The sequence below is a fragment of the Apus apus genome, chromosome 18 (assembly GCF_020740795.1).
Source record: "Apus apus isolate bApuApu2 chromosome 18, bApuApu2.pri.cur, whole genome shotgun sequence".
Taxonomy (NCBI): domain Eukaryota; kingdom Metazoa; phylum Chordata; class Aves; order Apodiformes; family Apodidae; genus Apus; species Apus apus.
In genome coordinates, this window is record NC_067299.1 from 9,636,759 (window position 1) to 9,663,337 (window position 26,579).

The 26,579-nt window shown below is 42.1% G+C and overlaps 1 protein-coding gene across 4 annotated transcripts in view; it reads left to right on the forward strand.

Annotated features, from left to right (window-relative positions):
* The window catches only part of AUTS2 (activator of transcription and developmental regulator AUTS2), a 769,537-nt gene that overhangs the window by 199,710 nt on the left and 543,248 nt on the right, over positions 1-26,579 (forward strand). For all 4 annotated transcript variants that reach the window (XM_051636183.1, XM_051636186.1, XM_051636184.1 and 1 more), the window contains exon 2: positions 7,186-7,395. In XM_051636183.1, the coding sequence (XP_051492143.1) occupies positions 7,186-7,395 (210 nt within the window). The remainder of the gene's footprint in view (positions 1-7,185; positions 7,396-26,579) is intronic.

The window sequence follows — 26,579 nt, forward strand, 5'->3', positions numbered from 1 at the left end:
TGTACTACATCTTTTAGAAACAGTCATTGTCTGTGTCCTTAAAGGTGGAGCTTTCTACAGCCTCATTTGCAGGAGTGCTCAGCACTCCCAGCAGCTGCTGGAATCAGTGAAGCTTGAGCTTCATTAGATAAAGGGCTCTGCAGAGCTCTGTTCTCTGAAAAATCAAATCTTGGGTGCTTAAAATTGGCACACGTTTTTGACCTGAACGTGTCAGGAATGTTGTTGCCCCCTATAAAATGGGAATAGTGAAATACCTTCATATGGCTAAACAGCTGTAAAATCAGTCATTGATATTTGTTGAGCATCTGATATTGTAGTGAGAAGCTGTACACAAAAGCCCTTGAGGAAATTAATAATTGCACATTCAGAGGAGGGTGTGAATGAAGTGTAAGCAAACAAGTTTTAAGTCCACATGTTGGACAAAGAGAAGTAAACAAAATCCTGAGTGGCTGCTCATTAGCTGAATACCTCCCATTCTGCACAGACAAATAAGAGCATGCCATCTTGTAATTAAAGATTGTATCATGATGCATATGCACAAGAGGACTGAATTAAGGTGCTGGTTGCAGCCTTAATCCTGGCCTTTCATAACTTCTAAGTCCTTGACTTCATAACCTCAATAATGTTGTTTAATGTAGTCTTTTGTGTGTAATTTAAATCAGCAACACCTGAGAAGAAAAATGATACTGTTAACAAATGGTTTTGAGGTGAAAAATCAAAGCAATCTCTTTGCTACAGAAGCTCTTTTATAGAACATATCTCAAGCAGACAGCAGCTTGCTTTTCTATTGTTTTGCCTTCATCTGTGATCACCACATAGTGTCCTGCAGCCTGGTACAGCATTTCATCTTCAGTCTATTGCACAACCTGTTTTGCACAACACTGAACCACTTTGTTTTTAGATTCCAGAGATGCAGGAGGCAATGGATTGTGATTTTATGAAAACAAAGCAAACAAAACAGGATTAAACCTCTTTGCAGAAGACATTGCTGGGATTAGTGGATAGACTACTGCACCCACTAGAGTTGACACCATGGCTCTCTTCACCAGTCTTCTGTGTCCTAAAATACCATAATTTCACTTTGAGAATACTTTTCTCTTTTGCATTGCACTTTACATCTCCCTTCCATTCTGGTGTTAAGAGTATTTGCATTTTTTCCTGCTAGTTAAATGCTTTTTGAGGAACTAATTGTGCATTCAGAACAATACACACTGCTTTTAACTGTCTTAATCTGGAGGGAAATGAATGACTCTTATAAACATATTGGTTTATCTTCTGATTTTGGAAGATTGCAGGTACTAGTCAGTGCAGTGTTTTCAGCCCTTTATGTCTGGTTGTTACTGCCAGAACTAAAATAATGAATGATGAAGTGCAAGAGAGAGGTATTGAAGTTTTAAGGCATTTTCATCCATCAGCTGAAAGTCTTCCCAGATGTAACAGAAAGCACAGCATGAGTTGATGGAGACTGCCAAGGTGTAATGGCAAAATTGGTACCCTCAGACTGGCCCCGTTTCCTGATTCTGGGGGGGTTTGCTTCAGATTGTGTAGCTGTTTTTGCATGTTGCTCTACTGGATTCCCAGCTAACAATACCTCTTGTGTGATGTTAACAAAGCTGTAGTATTTCCCTCAGCTGTGCTCTCTAAGCATCTTTAATTTCTTGCAAGCTAAACTTTTCTAACAAGTTTTCCCAGCGAATATGGAGGTGATGCTCTTGTCATTGTTTCTGTCTGTGTGTTTTTCCATTGGAAAAGCCTTTGGCTGCTTCTTGCTTCTCCTCACGTAACATCCCTGGCAAATGAAGCTCTTCTGCAGCTGACAGCCAGGGCTGAGGGGCTGGGGCTGTCTTATGGTGTGTCCATAGCTTGAAAGAATTGCAAATCAACTTCTGTAGCTAGAGAAAATGTATTTTATTTTTTCCCCCTTTAATTGCCTTCTTTCTTCTGCACTGGTGTTTCTGATCAACTGTGATTTGCTATTTGACAGGAATGCTTGGATGTCTGAACAGTGGACAAGGGCAAACTGGTAGATTCAAGCTTGCTTTTCTAACTGTTTCTTAGAAAATAGTTCTAAGTGCAGCATTACATCGATACTATGACTGTTTAGTAATTTTAGGTTTTGAAAAGTGTCTTTATTATAACTTAATATATAACTTAATGTTATTGTTGGAGTGAAGGATAACTTTGTTGGGCTCTGATATAAAGCTGTCATGGACTTTAGCAAGAACCTGAGGAGCATATAGCTGGAGTTGTAGACTGATGCAGTTATTTGGTTTCACTAACCCTGCATTATAATCTACTTCTGTCTTTAGAAGTTGCATTTCACTGGGGTGGTGTTGAGTGCAAATTCAGAAAGTAAATTCTTGCAACACTAGAATCACGAGGATAATCCTCAGGGATGATTTGGAAAGATCAAGGCTTGAAATCCCTGGGCAGGACCTGAAAGTTTCATCCAGGTCAGTGCCTGCAGCGTGTCTGCTGCACAGTGTATTTGCAGTGTTACTTTTCACGAAGTCTTCTCATAGAAAAATGCTGTAATAAGGTGTGGAACGGAGTTCCTTCTGGTTATAGGTAGTTTGTAAGTTGTCATTAGAGGGAAGGTGGTTGGAGGGCAAAGGCAAGAGGACAGGGCAGAGCAATGGACTGCCTCTTGGGTGAGATTCATAGGGGTGAAGTGTAGATCCCACACAGCAGTGTGGGAAGCACTGCTTGGCTGCCACTGCTGATCTGATTTATAATTAATGAGCTGTCATTTACACAAAAAGTAGATGGACTCTCCTGAAATAACTCAGGTGTAGCTCCCTGAAAGCTTAACACTTGATGAGAATGCAGCGTGTCCTTCAAGCCTCCTCCCTCGAGGAGTTAACCTGATGTACCCACAGAGGCTGCTTCTCCTCCCCTCACCAAATGCAGGGTTTGGATTGAAATTGTTACTGTTAATTGGAGCTGAGATGATTGCAGTGCCACCCCATCAGGCTTCAGCAGCCCCCCTGCTTGCTGCCATCCCTGCAGGAGGCTGTTCAGCATGGGCGGCTCTGCTCCGCCGTGGCACGTACGGTGGCACCGGGTTGATTAATGTGCTCAATGGAAACAAAACAAATGGAAATTTTTTTAGATTATACAGTACACTCATAAATATTAATGCACTTTTGTATTGAATTGCATGCAATTACATATTTATACATTTAAGTCACCTTCCTGATACACTTAAGGCACTTTACTGATGGTAGATATCTCTGAATAAGATGGTTTTAAACCATGCCTAATATGTTTGTAGGATTTATTTAATAATGTGTGGGCTTGTTTGCTGGCAGGAGAGGAGAAAAACCTCCATTAAAGTCTGAATGTGTTGTTCACAGAGTCTGCTACTTAGTTTGAATTGACTCCATGGGTAGCTGCTGAAAAATACGTCTCAACATGAAATATTGCTGCATCTCCTTATCTATGTAGATAAGGTCTGTGCAGTCCTGTCACCTTAGAGTAATTACAACTTATTACTCTAATCATGATGATGCCTGAAGTCTGTAATTAAGATTGTGCTGGCTAATGTACTAGCACACGGCATGGCACAGCTATTGTCCTATCTAAACAACAGAAAGATAAAAATTGGATGAGGGAGAAAGGGCAGAAAGGGGGGAAGTGATTTATGCGGGGCCACGGTTCCCAGCCAAGCACCACCTCTGCTGAAGCCAGCAGCTTCCAAGAGCACAGAATCCATGTGTGTCCTCCACAGCCTTCTGCATGCCACTGTTCTGACAGCATGTCCAAAACAGTCCTGGCCAGTTTGCACCCTCAAATGTGTATATTCACTTCCCCATGTGATCATAGAATGGTTTGAGTTGGAAGGGACCTTATTTGTCATCTAGTTCAAATCTCCCTGCATGGGCAGGGACACCTCCCACCAGCCCAGGTTGCTCCAAGCCCCATCCAACCTGCTCTTCAACACTGCCAGGGATGGGGCAGCCACAGCTTCCCTGGGCAACCTGGGCCAGGGTCTCACCACCCTCATAGTGAAAAATTTCCTCCCAATGTCTAATTTAAATCTCCCCTCTTCCAGTTTCAATCCATCCCCCCTTGTCCTCTCACTCCCTGCCCTTGTCCAAAGTCTCTCCCCAGCTTTCCTGGAGCCCCTTCAGGCACTGGAAGATGCTCTAAGGTCTCCCTGGAGCCTTCTCTTCTCCAGGCTGAACAGCCCAAACTCTGTCTTCATAGCAGAGCTGCTCCAGCCCTCAGATCGTCTTTGTGGCCTTTCTCTGGACTCTCTCTAGCAGCTCCATGTCCTCCTTATGTTCAGGGCTCTGAACTGGACACAGTACTGCAGGTTGGGGTCACATGAGAGCCATGTACAGGGGGAGAACCACCTCCCTTGACCTGATCTCTATTCAAGTTAGTTTTAATGCATCATGTCCACCTGTGTCTAAGCTTTTATTCATTTAACATGTCCTTTTGCCGTCCAGTCTGCAGATGAAGGATTTAATATCTATATTTCTTTATACATATGTCGTTTAAGCACAAATCAATATCTGTTGAAAGCAATGGGAGGTTCTACCATACAATTCAATAGCTCAGGGTTTTGACCCACAGCACTCTGTAATTTTCTCTGCAGCAAAGTCAGCTGGTGAGAAGCAGACTGCTTCTCACCAAAAGAGGCACCTTATTTTTGGAGATTCCTGCGAGTTGTTCCTTCTGTCCTGGAAGGTCCATTTTCAGAGAGTTTGCAGAAGGCTTTCGTGAAGCTGCTGTCACTCATCTTTGCTGTAGGTATTTACACAAGATTCTTTCATCCCACTTCAGAGAGGAGATAAATTTTGCTTTAGGTGTATCTTGACAGTTCATGAGACTTTACACAGTTCCCCAGAACTTGGGATTCTTATGGAGGAGGTTATCCCAGATATGCCTGTAGTGACCCATCTTACACCCTCTCTAAAGATAATGGGAGCCAGGAATTTCTTGATGGCAGTGCTAGATATTTTATAATTTTCTGGAAGCCTGCCTCTCTTTCATTTAGATCCCTAGCTAAAAGAAAACAAACAAATAAATAAATAAAAAAAAATCCACAAAAGCTATTTAGTCATTAAAAGACTGTTTTTTTTCCAGAAGGTTTCCCTTTCTTCACTCCTTCAACCTTTCACATTTGGAGTGAATCCTCTTAAAAGCATTTCTATCTAAAAATAAGAGCTCTGTTTTTTAACAGAAGTCCTTTGCTGGTGTAATGTGCTGTCCATAAAGTGAAGATCTATGTGATTATAATTATTTTAAAGCACAAATATGTTCTGTGATAAAATATCTCATTGTTTCAATAGAGAGCATTGAACAAGTTGTAATTCTGGTGCTTCTGCTGTGTTGGGATTATCTGTGGGAATCCCAGTGTTACTTGGTTTTCCAGTTTATTTCAAAGTGAAGCCAAATAGGGCTGGGTGTGGGAATGACCGTGTGAGGTGCTCTGTGATTGTTATCCAGGAGTTCAGTGTGGATTTGTAGTTGCTGGAATTGCTATTTTATGAAGCTATTAATGATGAGAATTGGTGAAATAGTAACTGTAATATATGACACCTGAGAACTTGCTTTTATGAAGGTGTGCTCAGAAAAATGATCCCTCTTGCTTAATTTTTCCTTGGCCTTGCTCTGAAGGATCTCTCAGCTTGCACACAGGGCTTTCACAAGTGGATCTCAAAGCATGTTATGGCAATTTGTGCTACTCCTGACTCTATTTTAATAGCTGAAGGAACCAGGGAAGAGGAACAGGACATTCCTAAAACACTGATCCTGCTTTACAGCAGAGGATGCTAAAGATTTCTTTCATGAGCTTGGATGATATCTTAGGTGAAGCAAAGGCAGAAAAAGTGTCTTATAGCTTCTGTTCTGTGCTCCCTTCTTTAATGCTTGAAAAATAATTCTTTTTACCAAATATATAATTTGTCTGACTGCCTTCAGTTTAATTAATGTTCTCATTGCTTCCAGTTATGCATTTTGTGAAGCTCTTGTGTTTTAGATAGGCATTTAGGGAGTGTTCTGTAATTAAAGTCGAACTGATTTTTGCCTTTAGGCATGATATTTTTGACATTAAAAGGTGCCATAATTTGAATTATATTCTTCTAAATCTGGGTCTTTTTGTGACACAGGGACCAACAGCCCAATTTCTTTCCTGCTGTTGGTTATAATATCAAATGAGAGTGGAAAGAAGCATGATGGCTTACAGGACCTTACAGTACTTGATGGTAGGGCATGGAGAGCTTTTATTCAAAGCAGCCAGGCATGTTAGTAGAGTATGCTTGAAGTATGACACTGCTTCAGTGATTCACTTCTTGTAGGGAAGTACTGTTTTTGGAGTAGATGTGGCTTCTCAAATTGTATTAGATGCATAATATGCATTGTAATTTATACTTTGCCAATAGCTTCCAATTAGTTTCTCCTAGTAACCATCCCGCCTCTTCTTTAGTTTTGTGTTACTGGAGATATTTTCTTTGCAATAACATTTATTTGAAACAAAAATATTAATTCTCTGTGTTGCAGGATGTCAGTAGGAAAATACAGTTGCTGTAGGCTAAGTGACAAGACTGGTGGGTTTTTTACAAGACTTGAGTGTTTGTTATGGACAGGCATTGATTCTGGGGTTTAAAGAAAGGGCAGTAACAAAGTTTTCAAATATAAGCGCTTTCCCCTCCCCTCCTTTTGCTTTCCCCACCCCCCTGAGATTTGGAAACTGTCCACTTAGGTCAGGCTTGAGGGAAACGTCCACTGAAGTCAGCTGAGATTCATTGGCTTTAATTGGATTGAGGTCAGCTCTTGCCTTGTCCTGTCAAATCCAAGCAGTAATAAATGTTCAAAGCCAGGCCTTGTTTAAATCAAAGACAGTTATTAATTTAAACATTATAAACATATGCTGTCTTCTAAATGCATGCTTACTTGATACATGAGATGTGTTGGAGAATGATGGGGTTGACGGTATAAAATGTAAAGGAGCTTGTGTCTGCTGCTGTGCACTGACTTCATCTCACAGATTTTATTTTGCATTTTCCTGGCTTTTGTCTCAGTGGACACCAGTGCAGACTGTTTTCTCCTTGTCTGCTGACTGTAGCATTGCTTTGGGAACGCTCTGCTGGTCGCCTAGAATTGCTACTGAAAGAGACTGACCAAATCAGAGCCATGTCTTAACCGCTGTGTTTTTCTTCTCTTCCTTTTCTGCAGAAGGACGTAGCTCTGAAACCTCAGGAACGTGTGGAGAAGCGACAGAACCCTCTGGCCAAGAAGAAACGGGAAGCACTTACCAATGGGCTGTCATATCTTCCAAAAAAGAACAGACTTCACCACCACCAGTACAGCTCCGACCGAGAGAATGATCGCAATCTTTGCCAGCACCTTGGGAAGAGGAAGAAAATACCGAAGGGCCTCAGACAGGTAGGAGACAAGTTCACTGTTGTGGGGAGGGAGGGCTTTGGCTGTTGGCACATGCTGTGTGAAAGTGGATTTCTCATTTTGTGGGATCACTTATTTTAGCTCCTTTGTAGTTGTTTTTTTATTGGGCTTTTGGGTGCTGCTTGGAACTGTCAGGGTACTAGAAGAGACTAAGCAAGAAAGCAAGCGGCGTAGTGATGGTAGAGCTGAGTCAATAGATGTTCAAAGGTTTCCTTAGCCTGGCTGTGAGATCGATGGGGCAAATAGCTGTGGTCTCTCTGTTACATTGTTAGGCCATCTTTGTGCTGTAAATGTTTTCTTTAGACTTTGTACAGAGGAGTGTAAGTCCCGCTTGAACATCAAGGGCAAGGTGAGGTGATGGTGAGAGGGACAGCTGACGAAGACTGATTATGGTGCCAGGAGCTCTTTGTAGGTTGTCATGGTACTGCTGTGTGCTCTTCTGGGTAAGTCATCACCTACCCATGAGTGAGAACCTCCTGCCTTCCCAGCACTGGTGTTGCCTTCCTGCCATAGCTCTGGCATGCTGTGACAAAATGATGGCATCCAGGGAGCAAAGCTTGAGGCTGGAAATCTTGGACTGTGCAGTGTTGTGTTTCTTGTTTTGAAAAAACAAGAAAGCGTGACAAGTGTGATTTCTCTGGTGAGCAGGATGGAGAGAGAAAAGAGCCTTGTTTTTTGTCAATAAATATACCTTGTGTGTTTGTTGTATAAAAAAAAAATACAGCTGGGCATTTTAAGTATAGCGTGTGCCTCTGTGGTCATTTGGCTAATTGTCTGTGAAAACTCAAGTCTGAAGTATTAATAGAGATTAGCTTGACCTAAATTTGAGTGGTATTAATGACTTTAACCACAATGTATATGTTTAATGGAGATGGTTGATATTCACTGAATGAGTTTTCATCCTCGTTTGGTGCGAGCCAAACGTTGCTTTGCAGAAGAACTTTGAGAAAATAATGAGAATTCACTGCTTTTCGTTTTGTGAGCTCAGGGAAATTGAAGAAACATTGAGGTTGACAAGAACATTGACTTGTATTTATTTTGATATTCAGAGTCACAGAAGCTGGTGAAAAATATGTTTTCATTGTATTTTTAAGCCTGTACTGTATCTAGAAATAAGGGATTATACAGTATTTCAGCAAAGCAAATTGTAAAATGCTTATTCTACACTACACACCCATTAAAGGTATTTCTTCTAATTTACTTTGTATTTCAAAGGTGTGTGTGGGGAACTCTTCAGGATAGTTGATGCAATGGTTATAAGTAGATAACTGAAGGTTGCTGTGTTCATCTATGTGGTCTTCACCCTGCTCCTTTTTAGTGTATCAAATGATAAATGTAGGTGCTTTATGCAGTATGATTTGCCTAAGTAAAAGCTGACTTTGTGCACTCTTTGATTCCCCTGGCATAGCCTCCTGCCAGGTGAAACCTTTCTGCTGGTACTTAAGCAATGAAGGAATCAGCCTCGCTGCTGATGGAGATTATTTGTGAGGTTGTGTTTTTAAGCATAAATATACACTGGCTTGGAAGGCGTTGAGTTGACAAATGTAATGGAAAACGGTTTTCCTTTTAGCTGATAAATCTGAGTACTCTGCTTAATTCCTGAGGGATAAGGCTGAGAGGAAATGAAATATCTTGCTCAATATAAATGTAATACATTTGGTAGGGGTATAGCTCCTTAGATAAGAACATTTTAGTCTCATGAACAGTTTAGGTGCTGACAAATCCAAGTGGCTTTGGCACTTAGAGATGTGGAAAAAAAGATGTCATGGAAAAGACTATAAAGCTTATTTGAAAAGACGTCCCCGCAGCCCTTATAGACAGTATTTCTGGAAAGCACTTTCTGTCTTCTTTCCAGACAAATGGTGGGGACTTAAAAAATGCTAAGTTCTGAGGATGGTTTTCTCTGAGAATGTAGCACTTTTCCTCTTGAGTGACTTGGCTGCACAGCTTGGGTTTGTTCCCCCATACAGATCCATCCCATGGAATTCCTGGACTCTTGAATGGAAAATAAAGTTGCTTGTCACCCTTCTCAGATGACAACAACTCAAGAATTGGGCCCACTGGTGTTTGTGGGAAAGTCCAAAGCCAATTTGGGTTTAGTATTCTGGATATGTATGGTGACCTTGCCATGTTAGGGCTGTATATTATATATGTAACCAATGTATCTTGCCCCTGTTGTCCCCGGAGGAATCCTGAATAGTGACATGTGAGTGTTATAATTGGATGGTAGGGTGCAATCTCAATGCATTCCCCTGCTGGCGTAAGACCTTGGCTGCAGTCTTTCCCTTTTGGGAAATGTTTTATAGCTGGAGGTCTCGTTCATTGTTTTACCAGTAGTTAACAGTCCTGACTGATAGGCCTGCCTGTGAAATCTGTTACCTGCTGGAAGTAACTCTCTCATGAAGGATTTACAGCGTGAAGCTCCCTCGTCAAACAGATTTAGTTGAAGTCAGCTATTGGAAGGACTGCTAATTAGTTTTCGGAGAAAATCCTTGCAGTATTATGCAGGTATTTATCTAGCTATGCTAAAATGCCTTCAGGTTTATTGAGATTCAGAAAATGTGAAACTGTAGGTTAATTAAGGCTCATATTTTACTAGCGAAAAGACTTTTGAACTCTGCTTTGTGAGCTTTTATAAGTGTACTTATTAAATGCCTCAAGGAAATTTTAGTTGGCGTTAAGCAAACATAAGACTCATCAGAATAGTTCACCAGCCTTTAAATTGAATTTCCTTTATGTTAATTGGTGATGGCATGTTTTTATGTGTTTTCTGTAAAAAAATTTTTTTAAACCTTAAAGTGAGCCTTTTTAAACTAGAAAAAGAGTGACAGAAATTTTTGGAGTGTTTATTCCTCATGGTTCAAGGAGGTTGGGGCATTTTAGGAAACAATGAGTTTTCATTGCAGGAGTGTTGAGATTATTTTGCTAGTGAGAGGGAAGAATAATTTCTCTTTATTCAGTGGGTGTGTGTTTTGGAAAGAGCAGAAGACACTGACTTTTGCTACCTCTACCATTTGCTGCATTGTTTTCTTTATTTCCTGGGAGATTCATATGCCTATCTTGCAGCAAAGTAAGCTTTGGTACATGCTTGTACACCAGCAATCCCTGTGCTGGGCAAGTGGTGTATTAGCTGGTTTACATATACAAGAGGCAACTGCTGCTGGGCTCTGCTTTGACTGCCTGATTCCAAAGACACTTGCAGAATATCAAATCCCAGATAGAGTGTGAGTGCAAGGAATGAGGTGAACTGGTAATATCCATAAGGGGTAGATAATGAAAAAAGGGAAGAAAACGCATGATGGAGAGATCAATTAGGAGGCAAATTTTTATGAGATAAAGGAAAAATGGGAAGAACAGCAAAAAAATACACCACTGCCTCTGGCAGTCATCAACTAGAAGCATTAGAAACTATTAGCTTTAACCTTGTAGTCTGTTACATCAATCAATTAAAGGGGAGGGAGGGAAGTATTGAAGCTTTTCCTTCTCAGAATTAAGTCCACGATCTCCTTGGCAGTCTTGCCCTGAATCTATACATCTCAAATTTGAGAGTGCCTAGACTTTTGGTGGCTGATCTGGATGCCAATCTTGTCCCCTGTCATTGTCACGTGCAAACACGGTGTGGTTAATTGTGCTGCAGATACAGTTCCAGCCGGTCTGTTCTCTGGTGCAGAGGTGCTGGTGCTTCAGTGCAGGAACCCTCTGGTGCAGGGGGTGAAATTACCAGGCTGTGATCTGCATTTAATCACTCTTGCTGTCAGGAATGGCTTTTGCATGCTTTTAGACAAGCCTGTACATGCCAGGTAATGCGAGCTGAGCAGGAGGTGGGTGTTACTTGTATGGTTTGTGGTGACACTGGTCGGGGAGCTGAGCAGATGGGTTTGATTGTCACTGGCAGTGTGATTCCAGGGAGAGCTGAGTGTGGTGACAAGCGATTTACAATGTGCTATTTACAGTTTGGGTTTGCAGTCTCTCAATGACATCTGAGTGCTCTTTAGCAACTGCTTTCATTACTGCTTTTCTAAGAGTTGTTAATTGAAAATGAAATTGTGGGTGGGCTTTGGGAGTGCAACAGCAGCAACAAGTATTATATGCAACCATGGAGAACGGTTTAATTTCTTTGACTCCCAACTTGTAGCTCTGTGCAGTGGCAAGGGAAAAAAAAACACACGTATATATTTGAGCAGTCTGAGGTTAGACACCTTTGAAATACTGCATACAATGTGCTACACCTGTAATGAGTGATAAAGGCTTGAATCTCCTTTTATATAGCTGCTGGGATTTGGGATTACTTCACTGGCAGCCAGTGGATTTTGGTGACTGTAAAACCGCTGAAGATCAGGAAGGAACCTGGCTCATGAAAATAGCTCGGGCAGGACAACAGAGGGGTTTGCAAGCTGTGCTGGCGGTGTTGGGGCTGGTTTTACACTGTTGGAGGTCTGGCTCTTTTAATTGAAGTTGAAAGAGATGTTGCTACCAACTCCTAGAGAATGGGACAAACTTGCACACCTTAGAGGAGAAGCACCAGCTTCATCAGGTCAGCAATGTAATTGCCATGCTTACTGGAAATTCAGATAATGTTTCTTTCCATTATGTTTTTAAAGAGAGAGGTTCATATATACTTTATTTCAAAATACTAGTGCAACTACTTTGCAATTTGTAACTTTGCTGTTTGCTTTGCAGGCTACACAGCTCGGTTTGATGTGTGCAAGTGTTGCCAAAAGGTTAAAATAACCCAAAGCAAGTGTTGCAAGCGACAGGGCTTTGCAGGGGGCACTGGTTTGATGAAAGTGCTCTGTATCGGTATTGTGGGCATTGTTTATTTGCATTTCTTTGTCAATCTGCCATATTAACAGCATTGAATTTGAAACATGAACTAAGAAAAAAAAAATAGATTACAGCACAGAACGTGTGGAAGTGGCCATATACAGGTAACTGTGCTTTGAGGTTACATACACAGTGTGAGGGAGTGTGATGATCTGTGGGAGGAGATGCTCATTTGATAAAGGGAGATAGGTAGATCTGGATTTTGTGAAGCTTTTGTAGGATGTAAAAGGAGGAACATGTCTATAGGAAAGGGGCGGGAGGGAAAGTGGGGCTGTGCACAGGGGAGTGTGGTTTTTCAGAGGGGTAAAGGCCAGTTGTGGCACTTAGTGCTGTGGTCTAGCTGGTGTGCTGGTGTTAGATCATAGGCTGGACTTGATCTCAGAGGCTTTTCCAGCCTCAATAATTCTGCAAATGTTACACAAGGTTTTGAGTATAGAGGGAATGTGTCCGAAGAGAAGGGAGCCTGTTGTATGAGTTAACATTGTCAGTGTCTCCTCCTGTCCAGCTTGGTGGTATCTCGTCTATCATGCTGTTAAAACATTGTGTACTTTGTGCTGGCCAGTGGGTAATTTCATCCTTGAAAGGGAACTGCCCTTTATTTTGCACACGTGCACAGAAAATGGCCTTCTGTATGTGTGAAGTAATGTGTCAAAAAGCTGGGCTGCTGTTCAGTTGCCCCTCTCAGGCCCAGCACTGGTGACAAACAGTGCTTGAATTACAAGTGGTTTTTGATTCTCATCGGCTGTTTGCTTCTGATCAGAGGCCACAGAGATCTCCAGCTGCACTTAACTCGCAGTCACCATATCCAGTGCGTCATCTGTGAAGGCATCCAGCTGCTCAAAAGCATCCAAACAACTTCTGGGCCCTGATAATACATAATTGAGCTCAACGGGCACAGAAAAGATTGTTGTTCTCCATAGAAAGGACTGAAAAATTATGTGTTGCTTGGTGTGCCTGTTGTTCTGCTCTGCACACCCCCCCTCAGGTTTAATGAAGTTCCTAAATAGGCCCTTTGGATTCCTTGAAAACACACAAAATGTGGCAGATGATGTGAAATCCAGAGCCACTGACAAGGAGAAGCACGATGCCAGGATGCAGCTAAGGCTTTCGGAGGCAGGCAGGGAGCTGTGCTCCGCGGCACGCCGAGGCAAACACCTGCATTCATTGATCAGCAGCTCGTAGAAGCTGCCACTTTACTGAAGATTTGCCTGCAGTGACGTGTCACAGGCATTTCCCCCCCCTTTTATAATCACCAGTTTCACCTGCAATTTTTCAATAAGCTATTGAATTATACCTCTCTAAATGATACACTGCAAATCCAGCGGGTCCTAATTGCTAATGATGGTTCTGAAAGACTTTCATTTGACTGTAATTAGGTTTGCAAGCAATCAGCTGCCCTTATCAAAATTGAAAACACATATAATGTGAAATACGGGCTGGTGGGAATGCAGAGTTTTCTTAAAAGGAGGGAAGAGGAAGATGTTTTATTAGCAGAAGCTGTGACATATTTTAACACCTTGAAAACATCATGTGTGAAATTAATTCTGTTTGGTATTATGCCATCTGGCAGTGTTATTGTTCTGTATATAGTGCCATGTAAAGTGTGCTTTTTCGTCTGAGTATGAGCCTGCCTTTGAAATAGTAATCATGAGTCAAATCGATTTCTAAGGATGTTATCCCTGCTAGATGGGTTAAAAATGTGTCTTGGGAAATCCCATGGACTCAAAATGGCTTCCCCATGGAGAGCTTTGCTTGCAGGACTGATGAAATAGGAAGCAAAGGGCCTTTTTTTTTTCTTTTTTAATCTCATGCTCCCCTCCTGTGAATGAGTATATGTGCTCAAAGGTAAGAAAAACTCTATCCAGGTATTATTTATTGAAGCTGAAGTAGAAAATGCCTGAATCTTAGGTTTGGGACCAGGATAATTGTTTAATAATATACTACTATTTTGATCCTGTGTGTATGCTCTTGCATTAAACACCCAGCTTGGAGCCTTCTATGATAGCAAACAAGCATTTGCAGCTTGAGTCTTCAGGATCCAGTGTAGGCACAGAGGGCCCCAATTCACAGACACAAAGCTTCAAACCTGGTCACCAGCTGGTGTTTGCCCCCTCTGGCTAAAATCTTGGCTGTTTGGCAGTGTGGTCTGTCTCTTAACCCGGACTCAAATGTGGGTGTTAATAGCTGATACGGTGACCAGTGGTGGTGGTGTTGTGGTAGTGTTACTTCTAGAAGGTAGAGCTTATAAAGCCAAGGAAGAGTGTGGAAGAACTTAGGTCATGTGTGGAAACAGGAATAAATGGTGGGGTATTAGTATCTCCCATGTTTCTCTGAAGCTGATGGTGTGAGGTGATTGCACCTGGGAGGTGGTAGACAAAGGGTTTCTTTGCCTCCTCTGCTTTCACCTGCCATTGCTGTTGTGTTGTGGGTGATCAGGCTTGTAAGAAAATGAGCAATGTTGGCATGTTTTTATTTCTTATGCAAATTGTGGCACTGCTTTGTGATCTGCCCTGCTGCATCCCACTTCTCTTTGGCTCTGGCTTTTGCAGCTGTGAACAGAGTTGCTAAAGAGATGTCACCACCCTGTCACCAGCCCAGGTAGTGCTGCTGGGAAAAAGTGCTCCTGTGTGCACCACTCACCTCTTCCATTCAGAGGAGTAGCAAACTGCCAGCAAATTCCAAAGTGAAAAACGGTTAAAATCAGTGGTGTTTGGGTTAACCTAATTATGTTAGTCAATTACATATCTTGAGAATAGCAGTAAAAAAAAATTACTGTGCATGGAGCAATTGTTGTCTCCCAGGATTATATTTATATATATTTTTTTTAATGTTGGCACCTCCTTTAATTGGAAACTTAAAAACTGACTAAATTTAGATACTATTTTGGGAAGCGAACCATGTTTTAAATGTGCAGTGCAATCAATTGCCATCTTAAAAGTTCCTAAGCATGTTACCAATAAGGAATTAAGCAAAAAATTAGTTTTGACTCAGGCTACTTGGAGACAAATTAAGCTGTAGCTCTAGTTATCTAAAACAGTATAATAAAGTGAGCATTTTGAATTAACAGAAGAAATCTTCCAGCACTTCTTAAAATAATGTTTGCATTCTACAAATAACTTAGATTTTAAGGCAAGACTTCTCACCTGTGGGTTTGTCTGTGTATTAACTAGCAGTTAATGTGTATTAACAGCAGTTCTTCCTCAGGTTTTTTTTGTGTGAAAGGCATAGAAACCATGTTCCTCAACTCTGCTTTTTTTCCTGCACAAGCTCTATACTCCCAAGGGGAGGAGGTGTAGGAGCCCTATATTGAAGTGTGGGTTTGCTGCACCTTTGAGGCCCAGTCCTGTCAGTGGGTGCTGTGGGGAGCAGGGGTCTCTGCTGGTGCTGTTCCCACTGCCACGCTGGGTGGGCTGGTGCAGGGGGCTGTGTTGTGGTGTGGGGAGAGCTGGGGAGCAGGGGGGACAGCCCCAGCAGCACGTCAGGCTCCTGTTGGATGCTTAGACTCTTAGTTAGGCTTAAGTAAGCTTAGGTCCAGCTCCTGAGTGCCATAACTTCATGGATTTAGGGGCACAGACCTGGGTCATGTGCTTGAAAAAACGAATATGTGGGGACACTTTTAATGTGTCAGTGAACAGGACTCTGAGGAACCATTCCCTTCCCAAGGCTCCTTAGTTTGGCCCTTCCAAGAGGAAGAGGACATGGGCAGAAAAGAGGCAATCCCTTCAATTAAGGAAGTAAAATGTTTTCATATCTCATAGTAAACCAAAGGCAGCACTCCTGCTTTTGTAGCTGACGTGTTACAGGTGCTCTGAAGAGGAGGAGGCTGTAATTCCCCTGGGTCTGAACAGCTGCTTTTTGGCTGAGATTTGTTAGAAGTGGAAGGTGAAGGCAGCATGAGTGGCAGTGTTACTGCAGCCTGGTAAGCTAAAGCAGCGTGAAATTCAGGTACTGAGCTGGCACAATTGCTTTCATGGTTTGCAGTGCTTTGTGGGGCTGTTTCTGAGGTTTTAGGCCTTCCCTGGGTTTCACCTGGCAGCTCTGGCCAGCTCCAGAGGCTGCCAGTGTCCCTGCAGCCTGCACGCTCCCACCGCAGTGGCACAGCATTGCTACTAAACTGTCCATTTATTTCATTTCAGTGAGAAACAACCTGTGCATAAAGCTCAAGAAAAATATTGATAATCTTCCTCAGCCCTGAGGAAGTTACTCTGTGTGGTTTCAGAAGTTTAAATGTTGTTTTTCTCTAAATCTAAGATGGTTTAGATTTTGTTTGTGCCCAAACACGCTGAAATGGAACAAACTTGTAGGTATGTGCTGGTCTCCTGTGTTTAGCCCTTTTACATAGTGTATGAAGTATATATACACCAGGAAACCCTCCTTTTATTATTAGCAAAAGTGTGACAGCTTTATTTTTTATACTGAATAGGTTGCTGGACTGTTGAATAATTCAAAGGGCTATTTTCAGACAGTTCCATTGCCATTTAAAGAGCACAGTATGGCCATTACTACACAAGACCATGACTCCTAAAGACAGGCAAAACAAACTTGTCCTTTTGTCCTGACTTCTCCCTGGTACAATTTTCTCTGCTCAATATTAAAATCCAGCGAGGTTATGTGAGCGAAAATGGAAGAGTTACCCTTCAGTAAAAGTTGCTGTTAGAGAAGAAAAAAAAATATTTTCATAGAAGATCAACTGCAAAAGTGACTGTGGTTTTGCATTTCCAGTGCTGTTGGAAGTTTGCCTCTAATATTGGCAGCACCATATAGGCTATTTTAAAATACCTACTCCTGATGCTTCTAATTTTCCATTTTTTTAAATGGCCTGTGTAGGATCAGTTTCAGGTTTATCCTTCTGTATTGGATCAGCTGTTGGAATGATTATTCAAATGTGATGTCTAACATGAATAGACTTGAAGAAGTCCTAGGCTTATAGTCCACCCTTAGGAAACTGCACAAGCTTATTCTTGGCCATAGCTGCTTTTTTGATACCTGTTTTCTGATGCTGCTGACCTCTGTGAGCAGCAGTTAGTGACCTGTTTGCAGGAAAATTGACTTCTTGCTTTCTCCAGGTAAAGAATTACTATTACAGTTTAATCGCAGTTTCTCCTAGTATGGAAGACACCAGAGGAATGTTCTCTCTGTAGTCTGACAAAATGAAGACAGAAAACCAAGATGATAGCCTTTCTGGATCTGTCCTGTGTGTGAACGTCCATGAGGCATAAGGTGTATTTAAGGTGAAGTTTGGCAAAAGATGACATGGGTGTAAACTGGCGTAAAATAGATCCCAGCAGGAAGTGAAGCTTTCAACCCACAGCATAGTAAGATCCTGCAAGAAGCTGTGGGAGGAGAAAGCAGGAAAAGAACTGATTTACCAGCACAAGTTGATTTAGATCATATAAAAAGAAAAAAACAATAGGGCATTGAAGTCTCTCACAGCAGAGCGCTGAACCGCTGACCTCAGAGTTCCCGTGTGCTGCGTGCCCACTGGCCTTCCCCATCAGCCGTGCTACAGACAGGCTGAGGAGCCTGCCTGCTAAAAAAAAGAGTTGAGTTCCCTCTCACACAACTCGCTTCTGCTTGAGCAGAGGAGCCAAATGGAGAAAAACCCAAGTTTGTTTATCAAATGTACTCAGGCCTAAGCCCAGCTCAACGTACTAACTCTCCCTGAGACTCCCAAGGCTAAGAAGTCCTTAAATTAATAAAAATAGTAAAGCTGAGAATAAGTGTAGAGCTAGATACTGTTTATTACTTTTTCTATCAGAGAGGCTTTGTCTAAATTCTTCAATAACAATATTTTAATCATAAAGCAGGTGGATTTTATCCTAGCCATATGAAGCAGCAAAAATTTGGTGCATGAAAATTTTCCATGGTGCTCTTATTTGTGCTGACTCTGCTCACCATTTCCTTCTGAACAGGTTTTACTGTACTCTAGTTGAATGAAAAAAAAAAAATCTCATACTTTTATAAATTAAAAAAAAAAATCAAGTGCCCAAAGCAGGCAGAGGGTTAATAAAAATGGAAATTCTGTTAAAATTATTAATCAATCTGTTTAATGTTTTATAGTTTTCCCTCCCCCTAACACATGTTCTTCTCTTGTAAAGCATCTTATTGCTTCCTGCTTGTTTACTGGCTTTCAGCAAGTCAAGCAGCTTTCAAATTGCTTTGATGTTAATTATAGAACTTTTTCAATAGGGCTTGCTAGGTGAAGGAAAATAGCTCATATGTTTAAGAAAATAAATATACAAGTGCTCTTTGCTTTGGTTCTGGAGAAGGAAATGACAAGATACTGATGACTTAGTGTTGTGTTGTCAAATAAAAGCTATATTTGGGTGGCAGGCTGCTCTTGGTTTGCCAGATTTGATAGTAGTTGTCTTCACTTCTCTTGATGATAAAGAAGAACTATGTGCTGAGGAGTGATCCTTGTAATTGTCAAAGGAGTTGAGTTTCAATACCTCTGTGCCAAATTAAAAGATTCAATAAGCAGGGATTTGCCTTAGTCCACAAAAGCTGTTGCTGTCAATTAGCCCTTTGGATTGTGGGTTATCCCAGATACTCTTTTTATTCTGCTCTGGACTCTGGTCCAACCTGAGCTGCACTTACTGTGTACTTGACTCTGTTTGAGTGAAGTGTTGTTGCCTTCACACTTCAGCTGCAGCTCAGCTTGGGGACATACAAAATAATGCTCCTGTAATTTGAAAAAAAACTGTCTGAATAAAACTGCCACATACTCAAATCCAAATTGATCAGTCAATGTCAAGACATGAAACCCCTGGAGGAAAGTGTTAGGTAGTGGTGACAGGGTGGGAACTGGGGATGGGGACTGTGACCCTCCAGCCATGGCTGTGTTCCCCTGGTCTTTGGCAAGTCACTGCCTCAGTTCCTTGGGTTCATCTTCTATGTAAATAGTGCTTAATCATAAAGAACTTGTCTACCAATTCATAATCAAGGCATAAAGGTTTAATCAGAGAATTTGTGCAGTGTTTGAAGGTCTCCAGTGAAAGGTTTGGTACCTGTGGGATAAATGAATATTAATAATTTCTAGTGCAAAGCACTGTAGCCATTTCAGCTGACGGTGGAGTTTGTCAAAATGCAGAGCTGTGTTGGGTGACTGGAGAGGGCCTAGTGGGAAGTGCTCTAAAACCTGTAGTTTATTAGTGGCATTGTATTTATAAATGAGTAGCAAGACACAGAAGGGGACTGTGGAAGGTCTCATTACAAAATGCTATGGAAAGATTTGAAGTAAAATTGGCAGTCTGATCTTGCCTATAAGAATGGCAGTGTTGTCAGTGATACAAAGATCTTATTTTTCAGTATTGAGGCTTGTGCTTCCAATGTTTAAATGAACCTGTACTTTGGTATGCAATAAATACTGAAAAACATTCCCTCAAACTTTCTTCTTCATAATAATGATACATTTTGGTCTAATTATGACTGGTAAGCTATTACTGTTCTATAGTAGGTACCAGTGGGTGTGTTGTTTGCAGAAGCAGTAAGTTGCATGGCATCTTGTGTTCTATTTTAGAGAGATCATAAAGCTTTTCCTGGAGTAGAACTGAAAGAGATTGTAACATCACATTGGGGAAAGAGACCTTACCTATCAATAGCAATGCAAGATTTGTAATTTTAAATCTTTCTAATTTAAATAATGAAAATCTGTTTTTCATGAATAATTCAGAGATCTGATTTAGTAGAATTATTACAGCCTATGTATATTAAACAGCCAACCTGCTATGCCAGTTCTGGGTGAGACACTGTTGATGGGGGTTTTCTCCTTCCTGCAGAAATGATCATCTTTGTCTGCTAGAAAATAAAGCTGCTGGTGTATTTTGTCCTTTTGATTGCAGGAGAATTTTTCTTTAAACCTCATAGGCTAAAATTCAAGCTGAAGAAAAATAAACCCCTTTCTACAGTAGCTCCTAGAATTTAATTTGGAGAGAGTAAACCTTGTACTATATCCATTAGGAAAATGGCAGTATTCTTCCATTTCCTGATGTTATTCAATTACTTACCCTGCTTCCTGCTTTTAGCATAAACTGTATATTTTAGCTCCTGACCTTTGACAGCAAATTGAATCAGAAGTGGAGATACAATGAAAGGGATTTTTTTTAAGACTCTTTAAAAACATTGATGTGTAGGAAATTTTGGGGTTTGTTTTGTTGTTGGTTTTTTAAATAAACCTCACTGTGGGTTTTGTAATACAGTGCGTTTTCTCTGGAGAAAGGAAATGTAATGTCCTTTCTAATTTGCCTTGGAGAACAGCAGAACCTGCATAGCTGCACTTGTTGGTACATGCCTGCTGAAGTTAGCATTGAGGAAAAAGTGGAGTTTGTTTAATTGAGAATCCAACCCTTGTTTAGATTGGATTAGCACTTTAAGAAAAATATTTAACTTGTAAGATGATGCTGTTGACACAAAGTGCTCACAAGTCTAAAGTCATCCTGAGCTTTGATTCACCACTGTTGTGGCCTTCTTGCCACACCCCACTCACAGGTTTTTATAGTTTTGCAGGATTTTATGCTGTTTAAAGCCTTCTGATGGAATAAAAAAATGTGTTTTCCTGGTCAAGTCATCAGAATAGCATAAGCTGAGTCTTTTATAGGTTTCAGAACATTTTCTATAGTGAGCTGCAAAATTTTCAGGCTTGTCCACAATGCTAAGTTGTATTGTGATCCCTCTTGGTTTGTGCTAGGAGAGAGCCTGATTTTTCTGCATGTGTATTTGTCGAACCTGGTACAAGAGCTTTGTTGCTTCGGGTTGTGTAGTTCTGCAGGCTGTTCCAAGATAACATTTAATTCTTTCTTGTTCTGGCTGCAGCAATGCCAAGTATTTGTTGAACATCTGTCAGTGTGTTCAGATTATTAACCTAACTTCTGCTCATTTATGTTAATAAAATCATTTGAGTTTCATAACAAGTGCATGTAGCAGTTCCTCATGCTACTAGTCCCACTGAAATCCTGAGAGGATTAAGACAATCTTACCCCAACTGGCAAAGCATTGGCAATTCCTCCTTCAAAAGCAGTGGTTCACTTCTGTGCTGCCTGGACCTGGAAGGTGGCACAGCTTATAAATGGTTGTGTTTAATTTTCAACCTCTAAAGCTGGTATTTTTGGGATAGACTAGAAAATGTGGGGCTAAGATGCCAAAACTGTTTCCAAATTCGGCACCTGTAATGAGAAAGTTGTGGTCTGTTGTTCTGGTGCGGTGTTGTGTTCTGGTGCCAGCAGAAGTGTGCTGAGGAGCAGAGAGCAGCATAAAGCTGGTGAGATCAGGGCTCCTAAGTGCTCTTTTCAGGGTTACTGTGGAGGCAGGTCCTTTCCATCCAGAGGCTGTAGGGTTTGCATCCTTGGTGATTCCCACATCTCCCTATGGCAGCCTGATCTCTCGTGAGCCGAGTCTGCCTTGCTTGGAGCAGGGCTTAGCCATGGTCACCCTCAAGGGCCCCTCCAACCAAAACTGCTGTGTGTCACACTGAGCAAATAATTTCTGGGAACAGAAACTGCCATTTACTACAGTTATTTGGTGTCTGCTTTTGGGCTGGTGGTGTAATATGTGTAACAAGCAGCTCTGAAGCCAGCTTGGGAAATGATCCCTGTGTTTGTCTCAAAAGGCCTTTACTTTATTGTTAGCACACAGATTTTGCAAGTTGAATTAAGTGACAGGTCTCCTTTTTGGACTACATGTAGTCCTCTGAGCAGCAAAATGCACTTGGAGCTGTTCTTCCAAGTCCTATGATCTTTTACTACAGATACTATTAATAAAAGTATTAATTACACGTCTGGAATTAGGCTTTTGTAATGAAACCTCCAAAAAAAAACTCAAGCCAGGTTGGCTGAATGTCATGAAACAAACTTGAGCTGCAAGTGAAATAAAAGTTGCTTTAAAGTTTACAGTTAAAAGAATGTAAAACTTTCCAGCTTTTCCAAGTTCTGACAGAAAACCTTGCAGTGCTTGGCAGGCCTGGCTGGGTTTCCTTAAGTGTGAAATGTTAGATAAAACTGGTGACTTGGAGCCAAGTAAATGAAATTAAAAGGTTCTCCTGAAACAAAGGGAAGTGGAGATGGCCAGATTTTTCTCACAGCTCTCCTTCTTATCCTGGCTGGGCTCAGTGGGGTGCACTGGCTGGAGCACCCCAGGCATGGTGTGGGAGTAATGTGGGAGAAGATGCAACTGGGAGAAATCCTTGGTCCAGTGGTACAGCTGGTGAGCATAGCTCTGCTGACTTCAAGGGAGCTGGGGAGTGTTCTCTGCCCACTGAGGATTCTGACCATGGAGTTACTGTTTAGTTGTAGAGTGAGCTCGGAGGTGAAACTCGTGAAGGCTTTCCTGGTGCCTTGTAATGTGCAGCAGTACCAACATACAAGCTCTAATTAAAAGCTGTTTTGAATACATTGCAAATGTTTGACTTGGATGCAAAGGGAAAGGCAATTTTCTCTCTGTCCTTCCTTTCACCCTTGAGCTGGGACTTCTACAGCCTTTTAGGCAAAATGAAGAGCTTTTGTTTTGTATCCAGAAAGGCTTTTTAAGAAAAAGGAGGGGTTGTTAAAGTACTTGGGGAGGTTTTGCTGATAGCAGATAGAGTGCTATTTGCACATGTGGGGAGCAGGGGGACTCAGCCATTTGACATGTCTGTCCATCCAGTACACTCCAGAATTCTAATTACTTACAGTATTTTTAATGTATTTGAATTCAGTGCTTAGAGTGTACAATGTTAAGGGCTCTATCTTTCTTCCTTTTATATGTCCTGATTTAAGTTTTGTGCTAACTGGGATGGGTTGAAGGTCAGGAGGTGAATAGCAGTTGGTGGGGTTTTTACCCAGAGCCTTTTTATCTATAATTGGAAGAGGTTTATTTATATTTTTATGTAAGACTTTTGTAACTCTTATGGAAATTGCTACTAGCACTTTCAGGTCAATGTAAAACAGGCTCATGCTAATGGGAGCAGTCTCCCAGGGCTTCAGTGGACTTTTGGAGCATATTTCCACTAGGAACTGTGTTGGGGCAGTTGATTTCTTGGATGTTAACTCCCTGAAGTATGATGGCTTCCAAGCAGTGTCCTCTACCACCAGGCAGTCTCCATTGTAACATTCTCTGGGGACTGTTGTAGTCAAAACCACTTTGCAAGGCAGTGGAAACTCGTGTCCCAACCTAATCCATGGTAGTTACAACCTTGAGATGGGCTTCACTGAAAAGCTGGGAATATATGGATGCTTCCCAGCTTTCTATGATTTTTGCCCTGAGTCGATTAACCCAATTTTTGAGTGCTTGCATTTTTAGATCTCTAATCTGAGTAGGGTAAATTGATTTTTAATGTTTGAACCAAAGCCGCCTGGTCTGGGACCTCCACACCGTGTGGCTCTGCCGCTTTCAGCCACACGGCCGTCGGCTCTGCCGCTGGCCCTGTGCCACCGGGGGGACAGTTCTTCCCTCTGCCAAATACCTGTGTTTGCAGCGTGTGGGGCTATAGGGAAGTACCTCTGCCCACCTCTAGCAGCGTTTGCTCCAGCCTGGACCGGTGCAGCGGGATGTCCAGAGCTCTTCCCTGGCGTTAACCTGCTCCTCCTTCCCACTTGCTGCTCCTTTAACACCAGTATCGTCTGCACGATGGCACTTAATTGTCTCTCAGTGAACTCACAGCGGTTTAAACATATATTCGAGGGCGAGTTTACGGTAGGTGGGAGTGTTTTCTGCTGGCGTTGCTGTGCTTTGCTGGAGGGGAGCAGCTTCTCCAGCCCCGCTCCCTTCCTCCGCCTCCTCGGCAGGGCTGGGGCTCCCTCTGCGGACCGCAGCGGCAAAGTGCGGGGCTGCTCCGAGCCCCCAAACCTGCCAGCCCTGCCCGCCCTGCTATTACACCTTGTGGGTTTCCTTTTTTTTTTTTTTTCTTCATTTTTTTTTTCTTTTCTTCTTCTTTTTTTTTCTTTTCTCCCCCCCTTTCCCCTCCCCTTCGTTCTTTTTATTCCCTTGGACAAACTATTCTCATTTAGGGAAGGGTTTGTTTGGCTTCCCTCCCCAGTCATTGCAGAAATGCTGCAAGAAGCAGGTTCCACTTTTGATCAGGCAGACATTAACTCATCTCCCCTGGCTGCCTCCTGCTACCTGAACAAGCTAAAAAAAAAAAAGCAGACAGATACAAATGGTGCTTATGGGATCAGCTGACAGGGAATCAGTGTTCCAGAATATCCTAGGTTTATGCTTTTTTCTCACCAAAACAGGGCAAAGATGTTGCAGCCCTTGCTGTGGCATAATCTGCACTGCTTTTTGGATATTGCAGCTGCCTGACTCCTTGCGTGGAAGTTGGTGAGAATCTGAAAACACTGAGCCTTCACACAGGTCTGACTGTAGAATGGGAATTAAAAGTGCGAATATTTATTGTCAGGAAAGGGACTGAAGATGTGACTTGCTAAGAGTAAGACGTGCTTTACGTTACTCTTTGAAAGTAGACAAAGCAGAAGACCTGTGGAGCTGCTGCTTCCCATTTTCTGCCAGCTGCTCAGACTGAGTTTGGTTGGAACTGGCTCAGAGTGAGTGATGAATACTTCTCACTTCCAGTAAGGCTGGAGTTAACACTAAATATGTTAAAATCTTTGATGTAGTGATAGGAGCCTTTCTTGGAAAACCAGGAACATGTCTAAAGGTGCCACTTGCTCCCTTCTTCCTGTGGGCACCAACTCACTGTGGCAAATAATGGGAGTGTAGATGTCAGTGCTGTTAAGTGCTTTCCTGTTCCTGGAAGAGGAAAACAATGGAGAAGGGGGTTTGTGTTGGGAGGTCTGCATGGTCTGGTGTGAGTGACTGCCTGTCTCAGCACCCTGATGGGTTCCTGCCAGGAAGTGACAGAAATCAAGGAGTAGGGAAGTCCTAGGAAGCTGGCAGAGCTCCACAAGCTGTTCGGGTCCCCCTGCTTCTCCTCTGAAGTTCATGAGATCTTTGGCTCTTCAGGCCCCTTGGCAGAGAGCAAGCAAATTTGCAGAGGGAATATGATTGCACTAAGGACCTTCACAGTCATCTGCGGGTGTTACTGTATGTGGCTGAAGTTTACAAAAGCAGCACTACTCTCCCCATTGTCACCACCTCATACTAGCTTTCAGGGTGACTAGCTGAAATGTGGAGCTACAATTTTAGTGGGTCTTATTCTGTGAAATATGACTGTTTCTTCTGCCTTTACAGTGCCATAGCAGATGAGCAGCAGAGCTGACAAACTGTATTTTGCCTGTGATGAGCCTTAGTAATGTATTATTCAGCTGTGATTATTTTTTTAAAGTGTAGAAACATGTCTGTGTGGCTTGCTGGGAGTGGTGGATATCACTAATTATAACATTGTCATTATAAATATGGGTAAAGTTGAAGGCTAAAAATGATGTGTCTTTTCTAATGGAGTAACTAGTTATATGGAGTGTAGTGAGACAAGTATATTAATGGTTTGATTTTATATTTTATTCTTCTAGCATTTGGAGAAAAGCTATAAAGTCAGCAAAGGGCACATCCCTCTCTCTAGTAAACCTGCTATAACTATGGAAACTAAAGAAGAGCTGTTTCACATCTTTCTCTGCCATTTCCTCTGTAGTGCTGAGGACCAGAGTCCTGACACACATCCTGGCTTTCTATACACTTTGCCTTTCTGGTTGGCATCTATGGTGTCTAACAAGAATTAAGTTTACATTGCAGTCTGTCTTGCCATGGAAGCACTTCATGTTCTCCATCTTGATGTTTCCCTTCAGGATTCAGTAGTCAGCTATTATATGAATTCACTGCTCATAACTCAGATGTGGTTGCACTTACTTTTATAATGCAAAATCAACATAACTTGCATTAAGTTTGATAGGGTAGGTGAGCTGAAATCCTGGAGGTTGACGGTTAATGTGTTAGGCCTATTGAAATGGAGGCTTTCCAGGTAGACTGGTAACCTTAAATTGGTGCATTCAAATGTGTGTCAGTACTTTATTTTACTACCTCGAGGACAGGACTCCAAAGGGTTCCTTGTGCATCTGAAGTGCCATGGTTCCCGTGCAGTGCATCCATGTCCTGCTAAGTGGCCTCTGCTGGACTCGCTTGAGTCCTGCTGGCTTTAAGTTGCATCTGGTCTCTCTACATTACCACCATCACTGTGCTCACTCCAGTTCTGTCTGGGGGGACAAAAAAAAAGAGAATTCTAGTGGCTTTTGGCTGCCCATGTTAGCCTGACCCTGTTGAGCTCCCAGGGCTGCCCTGCTTTATGCTTGGTCATGTCCCTGGGAGGAAGATGGACAGAGGAGTACTCTGCCCTGAGCAGAGATGATGTAAAGCCCTTATACCTGCCCTCTGGTAGCTTTCCCTCAGCAGGGAATATTGCAGCAACTGTTTCCATCCAT